Source organism: Branchiostoma floridae, chromosome 19 (genome assembly GCF_000003815.2).
Source record: "Branchiostoma floridae strain S238N-H82 chromosome 19, Bfl_VNyyK, whole genome shotgun sequence".
Lineage (NCBI taxonomy): Eukaryota > Metazoa > Chordata > Leptocardii > Amphioxiformes > Branchiostomatidae > Branchiostoma > Branchiostoma floridae.
The window spans coordinates 5589216-5602687 of record NC_049997.1 but is presented as its reverse complement, the minus strand read 5'-3'; the positions used below and the strand labels follow the sequence as shown (position 1 = coordinate 5602687).

Below are 13472 nucleotides of genomic sequence, written 5' to 3'. Positions count from 1 at the left end.
TCCTATCCCCATGGCGATGGTCAATGCTGAGTGATAGTGAGATCTGGCCAGGTCCAGTTTACCCAGTGTCTTATAAGAATCAGCTATGTTGTTATTTGCCGTTATCTGTTTAGTCTTGTCTCCACCTTCTTGGCACATCTTCAAGTCTATCTGATGCCTCTCCAGAGCTGCCTCACAATCCTGCAGCTGCATGTCCCAAAAAGCCATTCCCAGTCTGTTGTAAGCCTGACTCTCCTTGTCCTTCCTCCCCAAGTCCCTGGCTAGTGCCAACATCTCTGTGTAGTACTTGTGTGAGACCTGTGGTTCATGTAGCTGTTCCCTGTGCAAATCACCAAGCTTAAGGAAAATGTCCATCTGTTCAGTCTTGTTTCCTGTCTCCATGGCAATGGTCATTGTATAGTGAAATCTGGCTCTTTCCAGTTTACCCAGTGCCTTGTAGGAATCAGCTACATTTCTGTGTGCTGTTATCTGTTCTTTCTTGTCTCCATTCTCATGGCTCATTTTCAGGTGTCTCTGATACCACTTTAGGGCTTCCTTATACTCCTTTATGTCATAATGTGCATGTCCCAGTCTGTTGTAAGCAGCTCTTTCCTCATGTTTTTCCCCCAGTTGCCTGGCTAGTGAGAGATGCTGATTATAATACCGTATGGCTGTATGTTGTTCATTTAGCTGTTCCCTGCGAATGAATAAGTTGCCCAGCTTGCAGTAAATGTCCATCTCTTCAGTCTTGTTTCCTGTTTCCTTGGCAACATCCAAGGCTAATTGATAGTTAGTTTTAGCATCTGACACCCGACCAGACAATGTTGATGATGAGGCCAAGTTTTTAAAGATAGTCAGAGCTCTCTCATGGTTTAGGAAGGCTTTGGTTGTCAGCCCTAACTTGTTATAAGTAAGACCCAGTCTATTATAGGCCATGGCTTGTTTTGTATCTTCTGACAGTTCCTGAGAACACTTTAACATGTTCTGGTAATAATGGAGGGCTGACTGTAAGTTGTTTAGTTTAGTCCTGAAGAGATCTCCTATCTTACAGTTCAGGTCAAGCTGTAGTGCCTTGTCTTCCATTATTGAAGGTGTGGACAGCTGTTGTCGGTACATGTCACACATTTTCATATAAACCTCCCTCTGCCCATGTTGATCTTCTGTCTGTTGTGCCATCTGTAAGGCTGTGTTGAAGTGTGATGTTGCTAAGTCCAGTTTACCTAGGAGCCTGTATGTCTCACCTAAACATATATTTGCTGTTGTTGCTGCTTTCTTGTCTCCACTTTCTTGACACATCTTCAAGTTTTTTTGATACCAGTCCAAAGCTTTCTCATACTCTCCCATCTGATAATGGACATGTCCCAATCTGTTATAAGCTACTCTCTCCTCATACCTATCATTTAATTGCTTGGCTTGTGCAAGATACTTTCCATAATAGTGGATGGCTGTATCTGGCCATTGTGCCCTGTTCATCTCACCCATACCGAAGTAAACCTTCATCTGCCCATGTTGATCCCCTGTCTCCTGTGCCATCTGTAAGGCTGTGTTGAAGTGGGATGTTGCCTGTTCCAGTTTACCAAGTAACCTGCACATATTACCCACATTTGTATGTGCCTTTCTTAGTTCTTTTTTATCTTCTGCATCTCTGCTCAGTTCCAGGTCCTTCGTAAACCACTTCAAAGCTGCCTCATAATCCTCCATGTCCTCACAAGCCAACCCAAGTCTGTTGTAAGCAAGTCCCTCTCTGTCCCTTTTCCCTAAGTCCCTAGCTAGTACTAACATTTCATTATAGTACTTGTGTGAGGCCTTTGGTTCCTGTAGCTGTTCCCTGTGCAGATCACCTAGCTTACAGTAAATGTCCATCTGTTCAGTCTTGTTTCCTGTCTCCATGGCAATAGCCAAGGCTAACTCATAGTTAGTTTTTGCATCTGACACTTGACCTGACAATACTAATGATGAGGCTATGTTTTTATAAGCTACACAAACATCAGTTTCATTTCCTGCCTCTCCTCTGTATATAGCCAGAGCTCTCTCATGGTTTTTAAGGGCTTCCTGTTGCAGACCTAACATGTCACATGTCAGACCCAGTCTGCTGTAGGCCTTGGCTTGTTTTGTGTCTTCTGGCAGTTCCTGAGCACACTCTAACATGTTCTGGTAATACTGCTTAGCTGCCTCCTGTAAGTTGTGTAGTTTAGTTCTGTAGAGATCTCCTATCTCACAGTACAGATCAAACTGTTTTACCTTGTCTTCCTTCACTGCAGGTGTGTTTAGTTCTGCTTTTAGGGCCTGGAGCCTGAAGTGAATGCCATGCTCACCTGATGTGGAGGAAAAGGACAACAAGAAGTAAAGTAAGTTTTGTTAAGTTATGTGCATGATTAGCATTGAATCATCACCTATGCTAACAAAAAATCATGACAATTTGTTAACCCCTTCTACATTTGTAAATGCATCACCCTCTGAAGCTTCAACCAAATTGTTGGCCTGTGCTGTGGAAAAAGGCTTCTAGCTCTAGACCCAAAAGTTTACCACTTTTTGATGAAAGAGATACAAACACTGGAAGGTCTTCTGCAGTACCTTAGAAAGCCACATGGAGGTTAATAGTCAAACCTGTCCTTTGCTTTGCCATCACCCACATTTCCTGGAAAAATATAAGCTTGTGGATGCCACACTGTCAGTCAAAGTTGCCAGCAAACATACAATGTACACCTACCTGTAGGTGAGTCAGGTCTGCTGGGTCCTGATCCTGGAGTGCCTAGGCCTGTTTGGTACCCTGATGACAGAGAGCTCATGGAGAACGTTCTCTTCCTGGGTTGTACCATCAGCTGTTCCAGTTCCCTGATATCCAGTGAGGCCAGTTCTGAGATCTCTGATGGCACTTCAGTCTGTTGGTCATCTGTGCATTGGTAAAATACAGACCGGTATATGGACTTAACATTAGAAACAAGTGTTCAGAGATCTCTCCCTGAAATATTTTGGACCTTAAGTTTATTGTTTATCTTCTTCTTCTTCTTCTTCTTTGCGGTAGGTGACCAACATCGACGAGCCGATGAATCTGTCACAGTCTGTAATATCTTATCTCATTTACTAATACTATGCAAATAACAAAACATTTCAAAACATTCGGATGGCGCAGCCGAACACCAGCCGACTAAGCCGAACACCAGCCGACTAGCTCCCGAATCACCCCTAACCATAGTCGGGAGAGAGTCGGGAGCCAAATTCGGCTATGTGTAGCCTAGGCATAAGAAAGGAGGTTAATAATATATAACCTCCTTGTTCTTATGTATGACTTCAAGGATATAGAAACAAAACCCAATAGAATCATAGCTAATGATCATGAATAATTGAGTTTTCAGCCATAATTAAGCTGGTGTGTTACGCTGAAGGGCAGTTCTACCGGGTATACAGAATACAGATACAGAGCCCAAGAGATAAAGATATATGAGCCTGTTGTCCATCAACTCTGCCCAGCTCTCCTCCTAGGGTGTGACTGATTACCAGGAATCACAAGAGGAACACATAAGAATCACAGTCTCAATTGGCAATAAGGAAACTTATCAGATATATATCCTCTAAAACAAACATTAAAAGCTATCTGACTATGAAAAAACGGCATGATACACACAGGAGATATCTCCTATTCTGAATGCTCTGTTTCTCCTGCATTTCCCCTTTGCTTCAACTATTGAACTGAGCTTTCAAAATGCCAGTGGGAGTCAAATACTTGAGTTATCAATAATAGCAAATGTTATAATTACATAACAAAATACAACTTTAGTTGTTTATACAGTAGTTGTAGTTTGCTATTTGTCATCTTAAGTGGCATCTGATTCAACTGAATTAGTGCAACAACAAAGGATTAAGAATAGATGATATAAGATTATTAGAGAAAATGCTGATCAAGTGACCACGAGCAATAAGTTGCACGATTTCAGTACTCACTGATCTTTCGCAAGTAACATTGTCTCGTTGGTCTCAAAGTTCAACTGACCCTGCCAAAGTCAAATCTATTGACAATTATTGATATTGGCATGCGGAATATTGGTAAATCCGGGTGGCCACTATGCAAAGGTGGCCGCAAATACAGGTTTGACTGTAATGATTAACTACTAATATTTACTAATAACGAAAGCGAGTGATAACCCAAAAAATAAAAATGACCTGTTTGAGAATCGTTGCCATGTCTGGGAGAAGATGTGATGTCCTGCACCTCTCTGTCACTCTCTGATGATATACTGGCTGTATTCTCAGGTTCACTGTCTGCATGGGTAGAGTGAACACTATGACTTTATAATTTAGTTTATTACCAGTTCAATGGTACATTGTAGGTGTATGGGTATGTACATGTAATGTTAGTTTGGTGGATTAGGTTAAAATAGATAAACATAGATAAATTTTTGTCCAATATTTTGTTAAGCAATGTCGGCTTCGCAACAGTCAGCAATCCTTTCTAGTTTCTTTAGAAAGCCAGAAAAACTGAAAAGCATGACAAATACTGTCATTCTTAGTATCATACACGGCTATTATAAACGTTGAAGGTACACTAACTCATGCTATAATTGATGATTACAAAGTTAGAAAATAGAATACGCTGAGCTCAAGTTAATGCTTCCATGATCTTATCTAAAAGACTTGAATAAATCAGGTTGTGTGACCTGATGAATCGTATATGATTTTATATTACATATAATGATAAGTTGACATGGAAAAACAGATTTGTGAAATTGACTCACCAGAGTCTGCCTGTCCTTGAATGGGAGATGGACGATCCTGAAGCTCCATCTGCTGAATCTCAGCTGTAATTGTAGATGTCTGGTCCACAGTACACAGGAAAGGGGACTGGTCATGATTATCTGGGTAGTTGTCTGAAGGATTAGAGGACAGATTATTAGAGTTACTGTCAGTGGTTTGATATGACCACTTACAGTATAATACTACCATGTAACTCCCACTTGCAGGGTGCATATCACCTCAATTAAAAAAAATATTCTAAGGCTACAGTCATTACTGTGACTGTAACAGTAAAATGGTAATACAGTTGTATAACAAAGATGGCTCAAGTACCCCAGGCTTTGATCTCCATGAAATATTAGTCAAATACATTAATTATACAACATGTTAGGGTGATTTCGCTAGGCCACGTGCACATTTCAACAAGATTAAAAAATGCTACATATATATAATGCTTCTAAGCATAAGAGTCACCTTCATGGAAGAATTCTGATCCCCTCTGGAAGTCTGCTTCATCAACCTCAATATGTACATACAGCGGCATTCCTCCACACATCTGCACCCACTCCTGGCTGATGTACTCCTCAGTCAGGATGGCTGAAAGGGTCCCGTCTCTACAAGCTGTCACAAACTCTACCTGACTCTTCCTGTGGTAGAACCTCAGCTCACAGAGAACACATGCTTCATACAATTCCAATATTTCAGGCTCCACTTTGTGATACTTCTTCATTGTCTGTCTAAATCTTTCCTCATCTTTCAGAACTGCTATTGTAAACATCTTATCAATGGTACTTAGAAGATCTGTCTTTCCTTCCTCACTAAGTGTGCATGTGTTGTCTACCACAATGACTTCTGCTTTCAGCTGCTTATATCTCTCGATTGTTTCATCAAATACTGTTTCACTTTGTTCTTCTGTGATGTGATGTAATCTATCACGAAGAATGGCTTTTCCTTGTGTGAGAGTGCTCCTCGATCTTACTGACAGCTTTATTTTCTGATCTGTAGAGAATAAAAAAGTTTGTTATATGTCACTTCAGAGGACTGCAGAATTTTAGTTTCCCCTTTTTGTCTAGGTTCTTCCACTGCTTGTTGTCTCTATTAATTTTATTATAAGTGGGTATATGGTATATCACTGGTATGCAACTTATTTGTGACAGTCAATTGCAGCACCCTTGTGACTTTGTCTCCAATTTCACTGATGTTAGACGTATTTGTGTTTCAAGCGCTTATGAGCAGGTTATCAGAAATCACAGGGTTGCCACGTAACTTGTGATACTGTATGTTATTACACTGCATCAAAAAGAGATTTGCAATTATAAAAGGAAGTTCACTTGGCACAACAAATGACCAAAACAAACAAACAGACATGAACTAAATACCAGATTTCACTCTACTATGTAAGTTGACAGATTTATTAGAACACACCTTGAAACTTGCACTATTATTATAACAGTTACTGTAAGAACAACAACACTTGGAATAAAATGACAAGACCTTTTACTGTAAATGCAGAAATGTTCGCGGTGGATTAATGTTCGCGGTTTTCGCGGTGACCACTTCATCGCGAACTTAAAACCACCGCGAACATTTTTCTATTATGGTATTAGACTGCAGTCCATGGTGTTACCGCGAAATTAAAACCTCCGCGTAAAGTCCGCAAAATTAAATCCCCTCGAACTTAAATGCATTTACAGTAACTGATGATTAAATAAACACATTAGAGATAAGGCCATGTTGATTTGATTATATGGATGACATCCTCCGGGACCTCCAAAACTGATGCGAGCGAGCGAATAAAAAAAACAGTTTGGCAAAAAAAAAGTTGCCTTCAGTATGAAATCAAAGTGGCCAGGAAGGTTGAACATAGGACTAAACACACATACATGTAGTATGGTATACCAACAGTTAGGTGTAGGCACCAGTACATCATACGGGTGCAAAACATTTTTTTCTTCTTGGACCAATCCGAAAAAAACAGACCTGAAAAAACAAACAGAGGAACAGGTTTCGCCAATTACAAAATGGACACACTATGTCGGCAGCCATTTGGGGTCTAACCGGGGGCCAAGAAGACAACAAGAGCGAAGTCAAGTAGAGTTTTAGTCAATTGCACCAAGTTTCTACAGTCAAAGGTACAGAGATAGCTAGCCTTTATTACATGGAGATGGGATTTTAAAATGCAGTGGGAGTCCAATAATCCACCAAACAGATTCCTTTGTAGCAAAATTGACCAATTACCAATTTTTTGAGTATTGCCAGTTCTCAAGTTTTCACGATCAGGTCCAGGTTCGTGTCCGGACCTGGAAATGATCCTCTGGACCTGAATTTTCTGTACTGGTACCTACCCCAACCAACAATAGATGTTTTTTTTTTTTCTGGCCTTTCACATCTTATTCTTTGACTTCAGATTCATTTTGGCATTCTATGGCATTAGTTATCTGTTTTCTGATACTTTTTTTCAATCTACGGAATATTTGTGCTCATTTTACAGCTGCTTTGCACAATTTATTGTGTGGTCGAAAACTTTTTTTTGTTTTGGAAATGGCCTAAAATTGGTGCGAGCGCGGATGTCATCCATATAATCAAATCAACGTGGCCTAATAGGAAATCCAAGAAGAAAATTTCCCTAATAGACTGTAATTCCTTATTCAAGCCATGTGTTTTTGTAAAATACCATGCATTTACATGTACATGTACATACCTAGTTTCCTGACTTTCTTGTTCTCATCCGTGCATGTATCCCCAACAGAATCAGCTCCCCTTGTTTTGTGGGCTTGAGCAGTCTTCTGTGCATCATTGCCTGCTGATTTTAGTACAAAAATCAACATGATTCAACATATTGACATATCAACATATTGTGGTATTGACATTAACCAGTAACCTGACCATCTTAATCCATCATATTACATGTCATGATTTCCACAGTCAGTAGAAGTAAGTAAGTAATATTTATATCATACCTGGGCCACGAAAACATTCGATATGGGTGTTCTGGATCGTGTGATAACTTTCCGTATCACACAGGCTTCCTTCGAGTAAATTAAACTATTTCGAACGGGCCGAATACGGCACGGTTGAAAATTTGAATACCGGATTTGGACGTTAGAATTGCTGTTGTTACAATCTTTTGTTCGAGGACACAACATTTTCTCAACTTCTGGTGCATTTCGCATCGAAATATGTGTTTTCTCAGGTGGGTATGACAATATCTATCTTATATTTATACATGCATTGTAGATGCATACAGAATACAACACGGTGTATTCCGCTTCACCCTCAGTCCCAGCCCTCCCACGGGTCGGATCACCCTCCGGCCCTCGGCTGTTGGGCAATCCTTCCCGCGGTTGACACGGAATACACCATTGTATTTTATATGTATCTACCACGTATATATAAATATAAGATAAATATACATATGCATATATATATATATATATATATATATATATATATATATATATATATACATATACATCTATATATCATGCATATACACACATAAATACAAACACACACACACACACACACACACACACACACACACACATATACCATGCACATATATATATATAATTATATATAATTATTAATAACAACCATAACTATATAATTGTATAATTATATATATATATATATATATATATATATATATATATATATATATATATATATATATATATATAATTATATATATATATATAATTATATAAATAAGTATATACAGTAGAAGCCGCTTATTTCGTGCAATTATCCGGCTGGTGCAATAATGTGAAGTTATCTAGCCGGACCGCACTGTTTTGGGATTTGAGGATTCCGTGCAGTTAACAGAAGTGTGCGTTAATCCGGTGTGCAATTAACTGGCTTCTAATGTATACAATAATCTTAAGTTAAAGAGGAAAAATAATTTACCTGTGTCTGTGCAGGCTTGAATGAACTGTTGATGAGATTCTTCCCAGTATTCTGATGATAGTAGTTTCTGCCGACATCTCGCTGCCGTTTCAAACTCTGTCTCATTGTGTTTCAACACCCTCTCGATGCAGTGGGCCCAATGTCTTGCAGAGGTACCTTCATCCATGTCAACAATGGAATGATGAAGTTCATCTACATGCTCATGAATGAAGTCTGCCAATCCTGATTTGCTGGATACAAGAACAGGAACTCCAGCTGCGATGGCCTCCAGACCGACCAGTCCAAAGGGTTCAGCACGAGAAGGCATCAGGACCAGGTGGGCCTGCATCATCTCTTTACAGATGTCCTTCTGTGTGCCATAGGGTAGGAGGGTTATTTGTAGGTTTGATGACTTACAGTGTTCAAGGATTGCCTTGCTTGTTTTGAAGTCATCTTTGTCAACTCCTATGACACGGTACCTTACTTTCATCTTGTCTGCAACAATGCTCAGGGATTCAACAGCAAGGTCATATCCCTTCAGTTTCTCAAAACCCTTCACCCTACCAATGGACAGGACCACCATTGTCTCTGCCTTCTTGTATTCTGCCTGTGCCTTTTCAAAAACCTTGGAAGGCCTCTGCACAAACTTGAAATGCTGAGGCCTTTTGCTGGCAGGAATTGCTTTGAACTGGGTCTCAAAATGATCAAAAATTGTGTTCCCAAGAGAAAAGACCACATCAGCCTCTTGTGCATCTTGAAGGATGGAGTCTTCCTTCTTCCCGATGGCCATGGCCTCCTCATCCCCTTTGTAGTACTCGGTATCCTCTGGTATGTCACTGGTAAAGAGTATTACCCTCGTATCTGGATACCGTTCTTGTTTGATCCTTACTGCTGCTCTGCTTGTTACACCAGCATGTCCCACAATGCTAACTGTCTTTGCCGGAAGATGTGGGTATTTGACACGGTGGTCATATGTCAACCAGTCAGGCGATGGATCAGTCCTGGGGTCACTTGGGTCAAGTTTAGGCAGTAACAGTTCCACTCCATCTCGCTGTGCATCTTTTTTGTCCTCTTCAGTTGCTTGTAAAACAGCAGTAAACACAGGGGTGTCTTGTGACTTTTCCTTGAGTATTTCTCCCAGCTGTGGATTTATGGAGATCTCTCCTTGTGATGTATTGTACTCATCCTGAACCATCAATACAGCAAGGCTTTCTGTTACAAGGAGAAGTATTATTGTTACTTGAACATACATGTATGCATTTAACAAGTGTATTTAATCAGTGAGTAATGGGTACGTTATGTGAGATCACATGGCACAGTCGGCAGCGCGTTGGGCTCAGGCCCAAGAGGTCCCGAGTTTCGAATCCTGCCATGTCACCGATCTTATGTCCTTGGGATAGGCACTTTACTTTCCTCACTTTCCTCACTTAGGTGTAAATGAGTACCTAGCTGCTACTCAGGTAGCATAGGGGCATGTCCGGGCATGACGCACCTGCTATACACGAGTCGGGTAGGAGGAACCCCTTGCGTCCTTGCTTGGAAGTCCTCCTAGGAGTCGGAAACTCCAAACAACAAACCTACATCTGTTGGTGCAGTCTTACACATGACATGCAGTTCTTGTCCCTGTGGGACTTAGTGCGCAAGTAGACAAGAGGCACACCCCTCCTTTACCTTTTAAAAAGTCACGCGCTGGCCAGGCAGATGGGTCGCATAACCCTCAATGGCAAGTGGTCTGCCTACCATTATCTTCTGGACAGATGGATGCAAACAATGGGAACATATTGCATTGCAATCTATTACAATACACCTGTATTGTGATTTATTCAGATTATCAATTTTCTGCTGTAGTCTGTGAAATATACATGTAGAAATTAACATGGACAGTCGTCAAAATACCATGGCTAACAAAACATAGTGTCCTCACAAAATGTACCCCCCCCCAAAAAAAAGTCAAGCTGAAGTAATTGTGTGTCTAAGCTTAGCTTAGTCTGCCAGCAAAATTTGCACAGCAAAATGTAGGAAATATCATTTCAGTGAGTAAAAATTTTCCCAGACCCCATATTTCCTAATTTTGAAGTCAGATCTAAGGATTACAGTGTCAGACACAAAGCTAAGTGACCAAATGCAAAAAAAAGCTGAGCTTTTCCCAGAAAGAGAATGGACTGACTGCGAAGCCTGCGTGAGCCAATTCTCGTATATCAAGCAATCGGTCAACCTGTATTTATTTCAAATTAATATAATTTATTGTCATAATTTTGGTACATGCGGGTATAACCTCCTTGGCACATACACTCTTTTCAACATCAGTTGATAATTGAGAGGTTTCCGAATGCAGTTAGTCTTCGTACCACCAGTAGTGTCTGTACCCCCTGTAGTGTCCGTACCCCCAGTAGTGTCCGTACCCCCAGTAGTGTCCATACCCATAGTATTGTCCATACCCCCAGTAGTGTCTGTACCACCAGTAGTGTCCTTACCCCCAGTAGCGTCCTTACCCCCAGTAGTGTCCTTACCCCCAGTAGTGTCCATACCCCCAGTAGTGTCCATACCCCCAGAAGTGTCAGCACCCCCAGTAGTGTCCATACCCCAGAAGTGTCAGCACCCCCAGTAGTGTCCGTATCCCCAGTAGTGTCCGTATCCCCAGTAGTGTCCATACCCCCAGTAGTGTTCATACCCCCAGAAGTGTCAGCACCCCCAGTAGTGTCCATACCGCCAGTAGTGTCCATACCCCCAGTAGTGTCACCACCACCAGTAGTGTCCTTACCCCCAGTAGTGTCCGTACCACCAGTAGTGTCCTTACCCCAGAAGTGTCAGCACCCCAAGTAGTGTCCATACCCCCAGTAGTATCCAAACCCCCAGTAGTGTCCATACCCCCAGTAGTGTCACTACCACCAGTAGTGTCCTTACCCCCAGTAGTGTCCGTACTACCAGTAGTGTCCATACCCCCAGAAGTGTCAGCACCCCCAGTAGTGTCCGTACCCCCAGTAGTGTCAGTTCCCCCAGTAGTGTCCATACCCTCAGTAGTGTCAGTACCCCCAGTAGTGTCAGTACCACCAGTAGTGTCCATACCCCAGTAGTGTCAGTACACCCAGTAGTGTCCATACCACCGGTAGTGTCTGTACCCCCAGTAGTGTCCGTACCCCCAGTAGTGTCCGTACCCATAGTAGTGTCCATACCCCCAGTAGTGTCCGTACCCATAGTAGTGTCCATACCCCCAGTAGTGTCCATAACCCAGTAGTGTCCATACCCCCAGTAGTGTCCGTACCCATAGTAGTGTCCATACCCCCAGTAGTGTCCGTACCCATAGTAGTGTCCATACCCCCAGTAGTGTCCATAACCCAGTAGTGTCCATACCCCCAGTAGTGTCACTACCACTATAGTGTCTGTACCCCCAGTAGTGTTCTTACCCTCAGTAGTGTCCATACCCCCAGTAGTGTTCTTACCCCCAGTAGTGTCAGTACCCCCAGTAGTGCCTGTACCCCCAGTAGTGTTCTTACCCCCAGTAGTGTCAGTACCCCCATTAGTGTCCTTACCCCCAGTTACTTCATGTATTGGTACCCACAATAGTGTCCGTACCACTAGTAGTGTCTTCTAGCGGCGGCACAATAATTTATTTTGGAGGGGAGCTTATTTTATTCTTATGGCAGACACAACTGTGCTGGCATAAGGACCTAACCCTTATGGTTAAAAGTCACCCCCTTCCAAAAGAAGAGTTTGGAGATCTCATACCTCCATGAAATAGTCTGATTATGTAAATGACTTCCACATTTACTTGTACATAAAGTATGGTTGGTTACGTACAACGTACACCTTTAAATACTGTTAACGCAGTTAAGTTCATTGGGATTTAATTTTGTGGTAGCGGGAAAAGAACTGTTGGCGGTGGTTTTAATTTCGCGGTAGCACCCTGAACTGTAGGCCCGTACTGCCATAGAAACATTTTCGCATTGGTTTGAAGTTCGCGGTAAATTGCCAACACGAAAATCAAGAACATCAAATATTTCTGCATTTACAGTAACTTACACCTGTTGCAATGTTGATTGTCCAATCATTTACCACTTAGAAGAATTATGGCACTTTTACATTAACCATGCAAATTAGGGACCTATTTGCACAATTGGTATCTGTTAATGTTCTACTTGCCAGAAACTACACATTATATTACAAGTATTTGAGCCCTTTAAAGGTTAACACTACAAATATAGATTTTCCTCATTAAAGGCACCCATTGCAATTTTTAGAGCCTTAAACTTGGAAATTTCTGGATGAGACAATCGGTACGATATTGACATTTACTTCACCAAGCTACCATGTTTGTATCATTATTTCGTACTTTCAGCATTTAAAGGACACTAAAACATGCCGCAGACGGACCCCTTTGATTTATTGCGTCCCTCAATAAATCAGCACAGGGTCGAACCACTAACGGTTCCCTTCGGAAATTTTACGGTGAATTTTGAATGCGTGAGGTCACTGAGCGAATTGAATCTGATTTGCCTGTGCGCAAAACAAAACCTGATTCGATCAGGTGATGATATCTCCAGAATCATTTGGGATCATGTTCGCGTGTGTTTTGAAAATTTGATATAAATTATAATGGCACGAGCAGCGCTCAGATTTTCAATGAGTTCTGACCACCCAACGATGTCTCAACTTTGCTCAATGAAGGTCGATATGTAATGACACAGTGTTATTTAACCTTACTGTGTGTAAAAATGACTTAAAAATTGAATTTGAAAAGACAAAAAAATTGCATTGAATGCGTTTGAATATGCAAATTAAGTGTCAGTTTGCATAATTTGCACTTGATGATATACATGTACATCTCTGTCTAAGCTACCTTCATACCAAATACCATGTTAATTTGTTCCCTTCTT

At 41.3% G+C, this 13472-nt stretch overlaps 1 protein-coding gene across 1 annotated transcript in view; it reads right to left on the bottom strand.

Annotated features, from left to right (window-relative positions):
- Positions 1 to 9805, bottom strand: part of LOC118407121 — an 11699-nt gene extending 1894 nt beyond the window's left edge. Inside the window, exons 1-7 of the mRNA XM_035807541.1 lie at positions 8620 to 9805; positions 7412 to 7513; positions 5185 to 5709; positions 4713 to 4844; positions 4141 to 4239; positions 2690 to 2872; positions 28 to 2294 (exon numbers count right to left, since the gene is read on the bottom strand). Of these exons, the coding sequence (XP_035663434.1) occupies positions 28 to 2294; positions 2690 to 2872; positions 4141 to 4239; positions 4713 to 4844; positions 5185 to 5709; positions 7412 to 7513; positions 8620 to 9793 (4482 nt within the window). The 5' untranslated portion in view covers positions 9794 to 9805. The remainder of the gene's footprint in view (positions 1 to 27; positions 2295 to 2689; positions 2873 to 4140; positions 4240 to 4712; positions 4845 to 5184; positions 5710 to 7411; positions 7514 to 8619) is intronic.
- Between the last annotated feature and the right edge of the window lie 3667 nt (positions 9806 to 13472).